Source organism: Streptopelia decaocto (genome assembly GCF_964273445.1).
Source record: "Streptopelia decaocto genome assembly, chromosome: 17".
Taxonomy (NCBI): domain Eukaryota; kingdom Metazoa; phylum Chordata; class Aves; order Columbiformes; family Columbidae; genus Streptopelia; species Streptopelia decaocto.
In genome coordinates, this window is record NC_138672.1 from 7,609,804 (window position 1) to 7,624,595 (window position 14,792).

Here is a 14,792-nt window from a genome sequence, read left to right on the forward strand (position 1 = left end):
AGCTATCAGTGGGATCTCCCACTGCATCTGCGTGCTGGGTAATCTGCTGTGTTCAAGCCACTTTACACTACCACGCTGCATAATTTAAAGCAGGACGATTGCTCGGGTTTAGCAAACCCCACAAGGGATGTTTCTTCACTGCTCCATCCTACCAGGTTTGTGCTCGGAGCACTGAAGAGTATTACTCTTGGCAGGTACCAAATATAATTTCAGCAAGGGACAAAGAGGTATTTACAGAATCTTCTATGAAATTAACCTCTCAATCAGTTTCTTCATCAACTTACCTTGCATTTTGAGATAATAAAAGCAATGGTAAAATGCTGAATGCGTGGAGTAGATTAGTATCTAGTTCATGTGAAAAAATAATAAGGTAAACCAAAATGCAGTGGTTTTTTTCCAGCTCGTGTTGAGGGTGCCTTCTCTAACCATTCATATGACTGACCTTTCTTGTGTAATGTCAAATTCACTTAGTAGTACATATTTCAGTAGCAGATGTATGTACATGTAGACAAAAAGGGGCAAAAAAAAAAAAAGGTGGTAAAATGTTGGAAAAAGAAAGTATTAGTGACTTAGAAAGGAAGGTTATTTACCATATATAGGGAATATAATTGCCTAGTATTACAAGCTTTGAAGTAAAATAACTTCATTTAAATACTTGAGGGCTTTGAGAGATTCAAGTGTAGCAGGAATAATATGATTTTAACATTATGCTGGGAATCATTTCACTCTTTATTGTGAAAGAAAATTTTTCACATTAAAGTTTTATTGTGGTTTCCCCTTCAATTGTCAGTGTTTCCATAGCAAGTCCAGCAGCTGGAAGCTGATCCTCAGTGCAAGCTGCTGGTTTTCTCTGGATCTCCACTGTGTGTAGACACAGCAAGGCCATGGTCTCCTCAAGCGCTGAGAGCTCTGATGGTTGCCCAGGGCCCCATAAGTAGTTGTGTGGAATGGTTTAACTGCAGTGGGCCTGTGGAAGTGTGCTGTCTTCTCGAAGTACACAACCATTTTTCTTCCGATTCTCTCTCCTCAACCAAAATCCCTTCCTCAACCCAAATCCTCCCCATAGCATGATGATCACCGATACGTGACTAAGCAGCATCCTCCTTTTCCCCTGTGACTCCGCTTCGTCTCCCTGCGTGGCTGTAGCTGTGTGTGCTGCCCTGCAGGCATTCCTCCTCGGAATTAAACCGCCGTCTGAGCGCCTGGCCTGGGAATGAGACCCTCTGTCAGGGAGAGACCTTCAGGACTCTGTATACATTTATTATAAACCACTATCCATTTTTAAATATCTCTTCTACATGGAGAAGGGGTCACCCACCATTTCTTCCTGGAGCAGTGCTGCTGAAGGAGTCTTGCTACCGCTTTCCCCCGTTATTGTACAAAACCGGTTGTCTTTGCAGTGGAACGACCTGAAGGGTTCAGCTGTCGAAGGGCATCTTTATTTCTGCTTGTGAAAACGTTATTTCCATTCCCCACAAAGGTTTTCACCAGGGAGGAGATGGGGAGTATCAGAATCTAAATGAACAAGGAGGCAGGGGATGGAGGTGGGTGACAGAGATGCCTTATTAATTCAGAAGGTCGGCTGTTCAAGAGACAGCAACAGCACAGGGACTGAAGCAAAGGCCTCTTAATATTTATCTTCATCACAGTGCGAAGCTTAGACAAGTCTCCAGATGCGAGGGCAGGAATCTGAAAATAAACATTTTGTGTTTGTATGTCACTGTTTAAATCAGAAGCCTTCAGGGAAGGTAGTTTGGCAGCTGAGTCCTGTAGCGGCCACCTTAGAAATGAATGTATGCAGGACTGGGGACCGCACTCAGTCCAGGCTTGAGCACGGCTGCACTTGCTCTGATATTGTCTCTCTTTACAGAACCTGCACCTTCCGTAGGTGCTGCGGTGCTTTGATTCTTGAAGAAAACCGATTATTCTGGCTGTTGAAGCAATGCTCAGTAGACTCTTTTCTTTCCCTTGCAGACCCTCTGGATCATGAGCCTGCTATTTCTCCCTTGCTTCCGCGGAAGGAGAGAGTGGCCCTGGAGAGCAGTTTGAATGAAGACGAGAGGCTGCTTCCCAAAGACAAAAAGCACAACCTCTTCAGTGCCCTTATCAAGAAGAAGAAGAAAACTGCCCCTACCCCTCCCAAACGGAGCAGTTCCTTCCGAGAGATGGACGGGCACCTGGACCGCCGGGCGGGTGGGGAGGAGGAGTGCAGGGATGCTGGCAACGGAGCTTTCGTCGCACCCCCCGCAGACACAGCAGACCCCAGCAAGTTTCAGAGCCCAAGCAATGGGTCTGGTGTCACCAACGGGGTTGTCACGGGGAGCTCTGGATTCTTATCTCCCCACTTACGGAAGAAATCCAGCACGATGAGCAGCAGTCGAGGGGTGGCTGGTGAAGAGGAGAGCGGTTCCAATTCCAGCAAACGTTTCTTGAGGTCCTGCTCAGCCTCCTGCGTGCCCCATGGAGCAAAGGACACCGAGTGGAAATCTGTGACTCTGCCTCGGGATTTGCAGTCCACGGGACGCCAGTTCGATTCCTCCACTTTTGGGGGACACAAAAGTGAAAAGCCAGCGCTGCCTCGGAAACGAGCAAACGAAGCCAAGACTGACATTGCTGTCAGGGGAACAGTGACCCCTCCTCCGCGGCTGCTTAAGAAAAATGAAGAGACCACTGATGATGTGTTCAAAGATGCGGAGTCGAGCCCTGGCTCCAGCCCTCCCACTCTGACGCCAAAACTTGGCCGTAGGCAACCTGCCGCCCCTCCTTCCTCCAGCGTGCTCCACAAGGACGATGGAGTCAAATCCAGTGCCTTAGGTACCACTGTGACAATGGACCAAGGTTCTGCTGCCAAACCCACCCCTGCGGGGTTCGTGGGCGCCAGCAAGGCTTCCTCGGAGGAGCCGCGGCTGCGGAGGCTCAAGCAAACCTCTGAGGCAGCAGGGAAGGACAAAGGGAAGTTATCAAAGCTGAAACCAGCCCCTCCAATTCCGCTCTCTTCATCCTCCATCGGCAAGTCCGGGAAGGTTTCTCACAGCCCCAGCCACGAAGCAGCAGCAGATGTGACGTCTGGGCCAAAATCCAAACAGTTGACTCAGGTTGGAGAGGCTGCGAGCAGTGATGCTGTCAAGCCAAACCAGTCGGGGGAAGGTGTGAAAAAGCTGGGGATCCCCTCAGTACCAAAGCCCCAGTCCTCTACAAAGCTGCTGATGAGCACAGCGACCCCAGCTGCCTCTTCCTCAGCTGTACCCTCTGCCCCTGGTGGAGACCAGCCATCATCTACAGCCTTCATCCCTCTCATATCTACCAGGGTCTCGCTGCGGAAGACGCGACAGCCCCCGGAGAGGATCGCCAGTGGCACCATCACTAAGGGAGTTGTGTTGGAAAGCACCGAGGCTCTACGGATCGCCATCAGCAAGAACTCTGAACAAATGGCAAGCCATAGCGCTGTCTTGGAGGCTGGCAAGAACCTCTACACCTTCTGCGTGAGCTACGTGGACTCCATTCAGCAGATGAGGAACAAATTTGCTTTTCGGGAGGCCATCAACAAGCTGGAGAATAACCTACGGGAGCTTCAGATCTGCCCAGCAACAGCTGGTAGTGGTCCAGCAGCCACCCAAGACTTTAGCAAACTTCTCAGTTCAGTGAAAGAAATCAGTGACATTGTTCAGAGGTAGCAGAAGCCAGGTTTAAAAATAAAATTACAATGGGCCAAAGCCAACTGTGGAGAGAGTAACGTGTGGACTGACAGGGGAGCGGGGCATCCAGGTTAGGGCTGTGCCAAAGCCACAGACTGTGAACAGATGCCCCAGCTCCAAAGGGCAGGGCTGTGTTCCAGAGGCACTTTCCACCCTCTGAACTCGGCTTCCCTGTGTTTCATATACTCGTAACCGTCTTATCTGTGGAGTTCTTGCCTTGTGGACTACAAGTCTAAATGCTGATGTCACACCATGCCTTTTTATTAATATTTTATTGTTCTGGACAGACCATAAAGACTGAAGCCAGACTGATGGACACTGAGATGCCATCCTCCTCAGGAGGACTTTGTACTGCATTTCCTTCCCCTCCCTCTGCCCCACTGCACACAAGGATGAGTGTTTGAATAGCAATATACCCACTGCGTTTCTTGCAGAGTTGCAGCACGTGTCCCTGGCCCGAGTCTCACTCTTATGTGATGTTCATGCAGTAGACTTGGTGCTTGGGAGGGAAGGGGGGATAATTGTTACTGTAAGGTTTCTTTTTAATGACAGAATGCTACAAGTGATGTTTGCCCAAATTCTTCTGATGATTCCACTTGCTGCCCTTCATTTCTGTGTTTTCAGTAATTTCTTGTTGGGCCCAAGTGAATTCCCTGGGTTCAAAACGTTGCAGGCAGCACCCGCTGGTGTTTGGAGATCTCCCTTTGGTAGTGAAAAAGGACTGGAGAAGGATGTGCTGTCGCACCCTGGTGATGTCTGACATTAACAGGGCTGGTGTTTGGGTGGCGGCTGCAGGAGCCGGGGAGCAGGAGGCATCGCTCCCTGCAAGACAGGAGTGCTGCAGGACGGGGAGAGAGCTTAGGATGAGTTCAGAGACACCACCGTGCCTCCAGCGTTGTTTGGCTGAGCTTGCACATCGCAGACAGGCCAGAACTGCTGTTTCTCTAGCTAAATTTCCAGACTTTTTTACTCTTTGAGCAGAGGTGGGACCCGGCTTCTGCGGTCCCGTAGAGACCTGGGCTCGGGGGGCCTGCAGTGCCTCCCTTTCCGTGCCAGTGTGAAGCCAGATGCCAGGACTTTGGGGTTCAGACCGTCAGTACCTTCATGCCGCCGTGGTCCCATCCAGCATCACACGAGGAGCTGTGAACACTGCAGACGTTTCTCTTGGGCGCATCTCCCGAGGAACCCGCGCCGAGCGCTGACAGCAGGACTCTGCGCCTCCCCTCCGAGGTCCTCTGACCTTCCCAACTAATGCAACGTGACTGGGAACTAACTGTGACTTGTGACAGTAGTGAAAGAACAAGGTTTAGGGCTATTAACAGTGCAATTTAACTCCTCTTAACAGTTCCAAACAAGAGAAAAAAAAGCATTTTCCACGTCCTGTTCCCCTGTAACTCTTGTGACCCCTCTTGTGTATCTTAAACACTAATTGCCTTCAATTGTATTTTATTCTGTTCTCTTTGGAACTGTTTGTTTTGTATATGATTTCTAGTAGTTCACTCGTGTGCGTTCACACCACTTCTCGCCCTCACAAACAGCCGTGACTTAACACATGACAAATGTTCGAAAGGAAATACACCCTTCTGCCACAGGCTGCCTTGGAAAATGTAAGGAAAACAAACACCACAAGCCTTGGACTGTCTCTTTCCTGGAGGTACTGTTTTTACTTTGATAACATATTGTGCCACTATATTATACATTTGTATCTTGTTATTACACACTTTTGTAGACTCATCTTTTTTACAGTGTGTAAATAGCTTCGTCCTTCATCTCTGTGATACTTAAGGGGGTTGTTTCCCCTTTAATTTGGTCCAGTACAGATTGTTTCTGTACACGACTTTCAATTCTTCCTTCTCTCTTTCTCGATTTTTCATTTTTTGATTTATTTTTTATTCCAGTCTCTCTTGCCTAGTATATTTAAAAATAAATCAATGTTGAGGAAAACCCGCGTTTGTCTGTTAGTGTGACTTTTCCAGCCCAGTTACCTCCCCTTAGACTCCACATCCAAAAAGGGGGGTTCCCTGTTCCCCGTGGGCTGGTTGGAGCCGGGCAGCAGCACCTTCCATGGCCTTTGGATCTGGCTCTGAAAAATCAGGAGAGAAAAAAGATGCACAGATTAATGGCCGTGTCATCACCTCTTCCACAGCAAAGACTTTGCTGTTGTCTTCAATGAGATTTAAATCAGAGATTTGACTTGAAGCTTTTCTTCCTGTTCATTTTTTCTCTTCTGTAGTTCAACTGCTGTTGTTTTTTCCTCCTGCTCTATAAAACAACCTCTGAGTTTCCCTCCTCACACAGTTCTGGCTGCTCCCTCCCTCATCTGCAGTTGTTCGCTGGCTCAGGCTCCTTGGGTGAGATGCTCTGAGTGCAACCTGGAGTGAGGAGCTTCCCGCTCCCCTCCCTGGAGACTCCAGCACGTCACACGGTGCTCCCCATGCGGCTTTACTGCCTAAAAATTGGGAATAACAATTCCAAAAATCCATACTTGTCTTCTGTTTTCAGACTACAGCCTCTGCAGCAAATCTTGAGGGAGGGACGGATCCAGGTGCTAAGCAGCCCCCAAAATGAGACGCTGCCTTGATTAACGAAGGCGTCAAAACAGGGCGAGAAGGAAATGAGGGCAGATGAAAGCGAGTGATACGCCCGAGGTCCCGCGGTTGCTCAGAGATGTTTCAGGGCTATAACCCAGCTCATCCAATTTCTGTTCCCCTCGACAAGTCCCTGGTGAAATCTGTCGGTCCTGGCGTAGGGAACCCCCAGTTCACGGGCCATGGGGATGGGGCTCATCGCAAACCTTGTTCTGCTCTGACAGTGATTGCATCGGGCCGCTTCCAATAAGTGTGAAGTGAAAGGAGAGGGGAGGATGCTGTGGGCAAGTACAAGTGTCATTAATGGCCTGCACTTGGCAGGGCTTGGGCTGCTCCTCAGCAAAGTGTCCTGTGAATCACACGCGGAGCTACAAGGGGTTCTTGGTTGGTTTGTGACAATGGCACTCGGCAAAAATCTGAAGCCAGGCTGCTCTTGGTGACTTGGAGGTGGTGAGTAGCTGTGGGGTGAGGGAAGGTCTGGAGAAGCTTAACCTGCCCCTAAATACAATTGCACCTGGTGATCTCCATCTCTGCTGTTCCGGGACTGGCCCAGCTGGGGAAAACCCCGGGATCTGCAGAGCTGGGAGTGAAGGAGAAGGGGATTAAAGGCTAAATTTAGCTGAGTACAGTAGGAGTTGATTTAACAGATCGATGCATTTAACAGTTTGATTGCTCAAATTTTCAAGGCTATTGAGCTTGAAAGTGAGAGTGCTCTGGGGGAAAAATAGCTGTGTTTGTGTTTTTGTTTTGGTTTTCATGTCTTTGAAATTACAACGTCCTCTCTTTTAAGCTTTCCTTTAACGTCATCCTGCCTTTTGTTGAGAAGTTGCTTGTCACAAGATGTAAAATGTGGTCAGTGTTTTACGCTCGCTTCTTTTTTCTGAAAAGAAACCCCACCAAACAAATGTCTGTACTGCGGAGATGCTGGCGGAGCAGCGGGGGGACAAGCAGGGACCCACTGACAGCCTCTCCCTTCTTTGACATTAATCCTTTCACGATTGAAGAGAGAGGAAAATGCACCTAAGCTCCGTGTCACCTCTGAAGAGAGGGTTTGTGGCATCGTGTGCATCGGAAAGCACAGAGCGAGGTGGCCCATGGTAATGATGCTCCTGGATTACGCAGCTTCTCCGCCCAGCGCCGATGCCCTGGCAGTGGTGTTGGTGTCCCTAGAGCTGTGGGTTAGGGACAGCCCTGCAAGTCATTTGGCTGTTGAGGCTTGGCTCCAAGCTGTCCTCCCTGGCAGTGGAGGGTTGCTCGGTGTTTTTTCAGCAGTAGATCCAGCTGAGCAGATGGTTTACCTGCAAACCGGGCTATGCTCGACTGTTTTCCCAGCAATCGCCCCCCTGTTGAAGGTTACATGTTTGGCCTGACATCCAGTCTGCTGATAAAGGTCCCACCTGTGCCCCTGGGGCCGCAGTGCTGAATGACCCGGTTATGATGCATTAGCCCCTTCATGAGTCCCTTGGATGTGATCGAACCCGGCTCTCTCTTTACACAGGATCTGCGTGGACTTCTGAGATTTGCTGCTCGCGTTGTGTGTGTTTGTGGGGCTGCTGGGGACGGAGGAAAGACAACAAGCAGCTACAGGAAAGGAGCAGATGAGCAGAGATGGAGCTGGGGCCAAGATGAGGGTTGTGCCCTCAGGTCAGGGAAGGATAACGGGGTGTTTTGTAGAGTCTCCCAGCACTGGTGGTGGTGGCAGCAAGTCTCTGCATCGGGGTCCACGGGCCGTGTGTAGAGTACCCAGCGTGTCTGATGCCCTGTCTACACTCAGCTCTGCCGCAGTGAATCCGGCCCCTTACGGTTCGGTGTGCGGGTCGTTCTGTGCTCTCCGGCTCTCAAAGGTGTTGGGGTCTGGGTGTCCCCCTGGGAGCTGCCCCGCAAAGGGACCCGGGAGCGGAGGAATTGGGAGGGGACGCAGATTCCCACAGATTCCTGTGGGAGCTGGACGGGAGACAGCAAGTCCAGAATGCGGGGATGGGCTTCCCAACCTCCCGGGGGTCCCTCCTGGTGTGTTCCCCCCTCCTTCCTCCCAGGCAACACCCCCAGACTCCAGGCGCTTATTTTCCATTCACTTTTACCTCCTCCCCCCAGCATCAATCACCAAGGACAATAACAAAGAGCCTGGCCTGCTGCCTTTTCCCAAGCGCATCACCATCCAGCTGAGGGCTGGTCCGGGGTGCCGCAGACCCTTGCACCCCCCATCACAGCCTGTGGGGAGCCGGGGGACAGCATCACCCCCACGACACGGAGCTGCTCATCACGGAGCCCCTGGACACAGGGGCTGAGCCCAGCTCCGTCCCACCCGCCAGGTAAGTGCTGTGGGAAGCACTGACTTTTACTTTTAAATAACTTATACAGAGGGTTATTGCGCTTCAATCAAAGCCTCGTTATACCTGGGGTTTTATCATGCTGCTCTGAGCCTTTTCCTCTCCCGGGCTTGAGAGCAGGAGCCCAGACGTCTCCCCCAGCACCGCGCAGCAGGTTTCCTTTCCCTTCCCGCAGCAGCCGGTGCCGCTTTTCCCTGCAATGATCCATCACCGCAAAGCCAGGGCTTCACTCGCTAGCCCAGTGTTGCTCCAAAATTCTTTCCCCTTCCTCCCACCCCCCCATTCCAGCGCAGGGTAAAATTGATCAGTGCATATTTATTGATGGTTTGAACACTCAAAAGAAAGGGGGGGGGAAGGGATGTTGCCATAGAAACATCAATAAAGCTCCCGTGATGTGAGTGCTGCGCCTGCATCCCCCGAACCGGTGGCCTTCGGTGGGATGGGAGTCGAGAGGGGTCAGAGGTGGGTTTGGGGGTGCCTGGGGTGGGGGGCTGTGTGGGCTCAGCCACCCCGAGTGCCAGCGGGTCTGTCGGTCTCTGCTGTGGTCCCCGCGGTGCGATGGTGACCGCAGCAGAGATGCAGGAAAACACCCATCCTCTCCCTCGCCATCCTCGTGCAAGGGCCAAATCCCAAATCATCCATATCCTGCAAATCCAGAGTCCCCATTCTGCACTCGTGGGGCTGTGACCCACACATAGCTCCCAGGAGGACCCTGCACCCCATCACTCCCCCCAGGCCTGGCCACCCCATGGCTGCTGTTTGCCACCCCCAGTTCACCCCCATTCTGCCTTCCTTACCCCCCGCTCCCGCTGCCAGAGCAGCCCGCGCCGCTGCCGGCAGCGCTCTATTAAGCGACCTGTCTGCGTGATGGATATTACAATGCACCTCTTGAAGCCTGATTTTTATTTTTCCTTTTTTTCCCCCCAACCACGTCCTGCCACAGTCTTTGATTCTGAGGGTGCAATTTAGCGCTTGCAAATAATTGCCCTGCTTCATTTTTGTGCCTGTGATGAAATATTAGCAGTCGTTAGGTGTCTAACTCGCTGTTAGCGCCTGCAAGCCGGGGAGCTGGATCTCTGCAGTGGCAGGCGCAGAGCGAGCGTGGTCGTTGGCATCGGCAGAGGTAGATCTGCCCGAAGGAGGAGAAGGCAGTGGCTGAAGAGCGGGGCTTGTCCTTTGCAGCTGAGCTGATTTTGGGGCTAGCGATTCCCCGAGCTGCACCGCTGGCGGCAGAGGGGACTGGAGAGCAGGAGGACACTGGGGACATGTTGGTGGCCCCAGGTAGGTGCAGAGGTCCTTGTTTCAGCCCCTCTGCACCCCAGTTTCCGCAGCAGCTCCAGCTGGGAAGAGGTGGCGATGAGGCCAGGTTAGGAAGGGCCGGGCTTTCAGGCAAGCGCTGGGGTGATGCGACAGGGACGCCGAAGGTCAGTTATCACCATTTCACCCTCACAAGGACTCTGGTGGCACCTGAGGACGGGTCTCGGGGGGTGAGACAGCAGCGGGACTGGTGATGCCAGGGCAGGTTTCTGTGCTCACGCTGGGGATTTCTAAGGACAAGATTTTCTCCAACCCCGCTGCTCATGCCCGGTTTGCACACAGGAGTTGGCTCTTCTAAGTGGCATCTTGACACTAAGCAGAATTTGCTGCCGGAGGGACTTTTCTGTAACAGGCGGGAGAGCAGCAACTCTGCAGCTCCGCAGAGAACTCAGGGAGACCTGCTCCTCCCTGACAGCCCTGCCTGGGACAGGCCATCCCCAGGGGACTGTCACCACCGGGACTGTCCCTCTGTGACCCTCCAGCCCCACTGCCTGGCTCTGCCTGTCCCGGGGTGACATCCCCGCTGTCAGCCTGCCCCGCGGTGACCCGGCGCAGGGCGTTGCGCTGTGCCCCGGGACCGGCCGCCTGTGATGGGGAAGGGACATGGTGGCTTCTTTTTAGGGCAGGTACCTCTTCTTCCATTGCACTGGCCAGTAATGGGCATTTGAGATCTGTGGCAGGGCTGCGAGTGGAGCAAACGCGATGTCCTCCCTCCCCAAGGCAATCCCAGCAGCAACCCCCCCAATCCCCTTTTGTCCGAGCAAACCCAGGTGAGATGGAACAGAAGGACAGGATGGGGTGACCCGCAGGACGTGGGGGGGTCGAGTGGCAGTCCTCATCTCCCGAAGCGGAAGGTGAAACCCCCTTTTTTCCTGTTGTAGCCGGTGAGCTCCTCGGCCAGGTCCCCCAGCGTGCCGCTGCGCTTCTCCCCTCCGGCCGGCAGCAGCGGGGACCCCCCCTGCCTGCCCAGCCGCTGCCCGCTGCCCTCCCTGCCGCGGCCCCGCAGCCCCCGGGCGATGCCCAGCAGCCTGCTCAGCCCCTCGCCGCCGCTCCGCGTCCCTCCTGCCCTCCAGCCGGCACCCGAGTCCTCGGCCACCGCTGGCCCGCTGGGCTTGAGCGCCGTCCCTTCCCTGGGGTCTCCCAGCTCCTGCCACTCGCTGCGGGGGAAGCAGGTCCCCAGGCTCAGGAGGAAGAGGCAGGACAGCGAGTAGGGTGCTCTCATCTGGGGGGAGCAGAGGAAGGGAAAGACACGTCGGTAAACCACAGAGCATCCTCGGGCGGTGGTTAAAGCAGCAGCACGGACATGTGGGTGCAGAATCAAGAATCAGAGAACAGTTTGGGTTGAAGGGACCTTCCCAGTTCCCCCAGTTCCCCCCCTGCCATGAGCAGGGACATCTTCACCAGCTCAGGTTGCTCAGAGCCCTGTCCAGCCTGGCCTGGGATGTCTCCAGGGATGGTTCATCCAACACCTCTCTGGGCAACCTGGACCAGGCTCTCACCACCCTCAGGAGCAACAGTTTCTTCTCATGTCTAGTCTGAATCTCCCTCCTTTAGTTTAAAACCATTACAAAGGGTAGAAGGGCTGCCCTCAGGAAGCATGCGTTCCCCATCCCTGCTGCAGCCCTGCCACCCCATAGCCTGTGAGAAAACCCCTCCAGCCTCCTCCTGCAGCCCCCATAGACCCGGCTGCGGGGAGGATGCTGGGCGGGCTGAGCTCTCCCTGCCTCTCCCCTGCCTCCTCAGACCTGCTCCGCTTCATCTTCAGCCACTCTGTGCTCACAAATTACAGCCTTGCAGCTGCTCCCCCGCTTTGCAGCTCTGCTTGGATGGGGGGCTGAGGGGGCTATTAGCCGGGCTGGCTGATGGGCTCCAGAGCCGCCGGCTCCTCTTAGGAGCTCTGCGGGGAGGACTTAAGTGCTTTCGCCTGAGCCGGCCTCATCTTCCCACCGCGCAGGTCCTACCTGCCGTGCCTGGTTAATGCAAGCACAGAGGAAGGTGCTCGACATCCTTCTGCTTTATGGGGCTCGGAGGTGCCCCCCCAGCAGCAGGGTCTGCTGAGCAGGGCAGGGGGAGTGCGGTCCTGGGCTGCGGGCGGCGATGCCGCAGGCACCCGGGGTCACCTTGACACAGGAACGGATGCTCTGCATCCCCTTCCTTCTCCAAGAAAGGCTCAGAAAGGGGACGTGAACTTTGTTCTTCTTATTATTATTTGTTGCTGCAGATGTTGCACTGCTGGTGATGGGGGCCAGGGTGTCTACCCTGTGATTGCAGGATGGGGGGTTGCTGTGGGTGCCCCTCTCTCCTGCACTGGACTCAGCTGTGCCCACCACCAGCTCTCACCTCCTTGCTGCCTGTGCTGCTGGTGTGAAGAAGACACGCGGGGGAAGACAGACGGACAGACAGACGGACAGACAGACAGACAGACAGACAGACGGACAGGCAGACAGACAGACGGACGGACAGACAGACAGACAGACAGGCAGACGGACAGCCACCAGTGACTCACCTCTCTGCCTCGGGTGATGCTGCCACGCCACCTGCCCTGGCCCTGCTCCGTGCTGCCCCGTGCCCAGTCTGAGCTGGCCGGTCGCTTCACCCGCTGTTAAATACCCACTGGAGCTAATTACCCACCTGTGCTAATTGCCATGTCACCCCTTGAGTGTGTGGCCGGCCAGCGGGGCTGTGGCTGCAGAGAGCGGGGGACGGGGGGGCTGAGGGCTGGCTGAGCGCCACAATGGGAGCGCGGCACCATCGCTGATTAACACGCCTCCTTCGTTAGCTGCCTCATTTGGAGGAGAGGCTGGGTGTGCGCCACGCTGGAGCTGGCCTTGAGTCACCGTCAGCTTGTGGGGACACTGGCGGGAAGGTGTCGTCTGGGGACACAAGTGTCCCCCATCCCCTTGGCTGGTGCATTCTTGTGTGTGGCTGTTGGGGTCCCAGTTGTGTGCGGGCAAGTGGTGGGTGCACAGGCACCGCCGGAGCCCCCTGTACCCCCAAACCTGCTTCCCCCATCCTTGGCCAGCGCACACAGCCACCGCGGTCCCCAGTGCCTGGCACTCAGCTGTCCCCTCCCGGGTGCCCCAGGCCTGGGGCAGCGCGGGGTGTGGGGTGGGCAGCAGGATGGGGCTGGGGCATCGCTCGGTGCTGCCCATCAGCACAGGCAGCTGGGAGCAGGTCCCCTCGTCACCAAGACCTGCCAGCACCCTCTGCCCTGTCCCCAGGGCCACCCCGAGGCCTCCGGTGCCCCATCCCTGCCCCGCTGGGTCTCCCCAGCCCTCCCGGCAGTTTTGCAGAGCGGTTTGGGCAGGTCGAGCCCATGATGGGTCTGTTCCCAGCGCCTTGAGCGCGGCAGGAGCTGCGGTGACCCGGTGCCGCACGGCAGGTTCCTCGGTCCCCGCACCACGCTATGGGCACAGCCACCGACACGCCGGCTAACGATGAGTTCCTTTTATTAAGGAGTTTAGAAAGTCCACATGTACAGCGTGGGACACACTCACACATGACCTAGACGTCACGGCACCGCTACACACCATGACCTGGCCCAGGGCTCCATTGGGAAGGTACGTGACACCATTCCGGACCTGCGGCCACCCCTGCCCACCCCTCTCCAGGGACGTGTCACCACAGACGGGTTTAAGCCTAATCCGGGGTCATGGAGCGACGCGTGCGCTCTTGGGAATTATCCTGGGAAATCCTGCGTCTCGGCGTGGATTAAATACCTCTCGCACAAGTCAAAACAAAACCATTGGGGGGTCGTGGGTGACACGGGCAGTTACACAAGGGTGTGCTACTGACAACCTGCATGTACAACGTCCCCTCCCCAGCACAGGAAAACACCGGTGGAGGGGTCCAGGGAGGGGACGAGCCTTCCCGCTTGGGGCACATGGCTCCCTGTGCCTTCTTGTCCTGAAAACAAGTGCTAGAAAACTCAGCTACAGCTAATCCACCAAAATAAAGGAACAAAAAGTAAAGATGGGTGTTGTGCTTCCCACCTGTGTGGGACCATTTCCGGAGGGTCTGACCCTTGGGAGTTACAGGGGCTCCTGCTCTTGTGCTGGCCAAGAGGTTCCACCACCGAGCACCCCCAAACCCCATCGCTGGGGGAGCCAGCCCGGCCGGCTGCTCCGGGCAGGGTTGCTGGGGATGGGGCCGGTGTTTGTGCTCGGAGCTCGTCCCTGGCAGAGGGGAAAGCTGCCATGATCCCTAGTGCATGTCCGTCTCTGTTTCCCCATCAGGACAGGCAGACGGGGCCTCGCCCTGCAGGAAAAAGGGCTCATCCAGCACAGGATCCAAGGTGGAGAAGGCTTAAAAAAAGGAGAAGCACGTGGGGAAATACAGAGCTGCCACAGCTGCGAAGATCAGCCTTTGATCTCCCAGTGCCTTAAGCCCCCCTGGAAATGGGGATGGCGGCAGCTTCCCTCCCCTCCCCTCCTCAGGCAGTCTGTCCGTCCAATGGTGTTTCTTGGGGCCAGGGCTGGTGTGAGGGCTCTGCTCCTTCTTGCAGGCAGAAAATCATGTAAAGGATGGCGATGTCCCAGCTGTCCCCCTCCCCTCCCTGTTCCTGCACATCCTGCTCAGGCTTGGGCTTTTTTTTTTTGCTGTTAAAATCCCCCGTTTGAGTCTTCAAAGGAGCCAGAGGGGAAGTCAGCCCCACACCCCGCGGCAGCTCCTCCTCAGTCGGCCGGTGCGCGGCATCGCCTGCCGCCCGGTTATCAGAGCCCTGCAGATGTTAAGCCCCACTCAGGGCTTCTTTTTTGCAAAAACCTTAATGGGATTTGAAGAAATGAAAGGCTTTGAATATCTGCAGGTGCTGAGCCAGAGCGTGGCTCATCCTGGGTGAAAATCACTGCGGGTCTCTGGGC

At 54.9% G+C, this 14,792-nt stretch overlaps 2 protein-coding genes across 6 annotated transcripts in view; one reads left to right on the forward strand and one right to left on the reverse strand.

Annotated features, from left to right (window-relative positions):
* ABL1 (ABL proto-oncogene 1, non-receptor tyrosine kinase) overlaps positions 1-5,644 on the forward strand; it is a 73,686-nt gene extending 68,042 nt beyond the window's left edge. For all 5 annotated transcript variants that reach the window (XM_082067893.1, XM_082067894.1, XM_082067896.1 and 2 more), the window contains one exon: positions 1,975-5,644. In XM_082067893.1, coding sequence (XP_081924019.1) covers positions 1,975-3,674 — 1,700 coding nt within the window. In that variant the 3' untranslated portion in view covers positions 3,675-5,644. The remainder of the gene's footprint in view (positions 1-1,974) is intronic.
* A 5,121-nt stretch (positions 5,645-10,765) lies between these two features.
* On the reverse strand, positions 10,766-11,152 carry QRFP (pyroglutamylated RFamide peptide; the record flags this gene model as incomplete). Its single annotated transcript, XM_082067766.1, has 1 exon — positions 10,766-11,152. One exon carries the CDS (start codon positions 11,150-11,152, stop codon positions 10,766-10,768), a length of 387 nt encoding a protein of 128 aa, XP_081923892.1.
* Between the last annotated feature and the right edge of the window lie 3,640 nt (positions 11,153-14,792).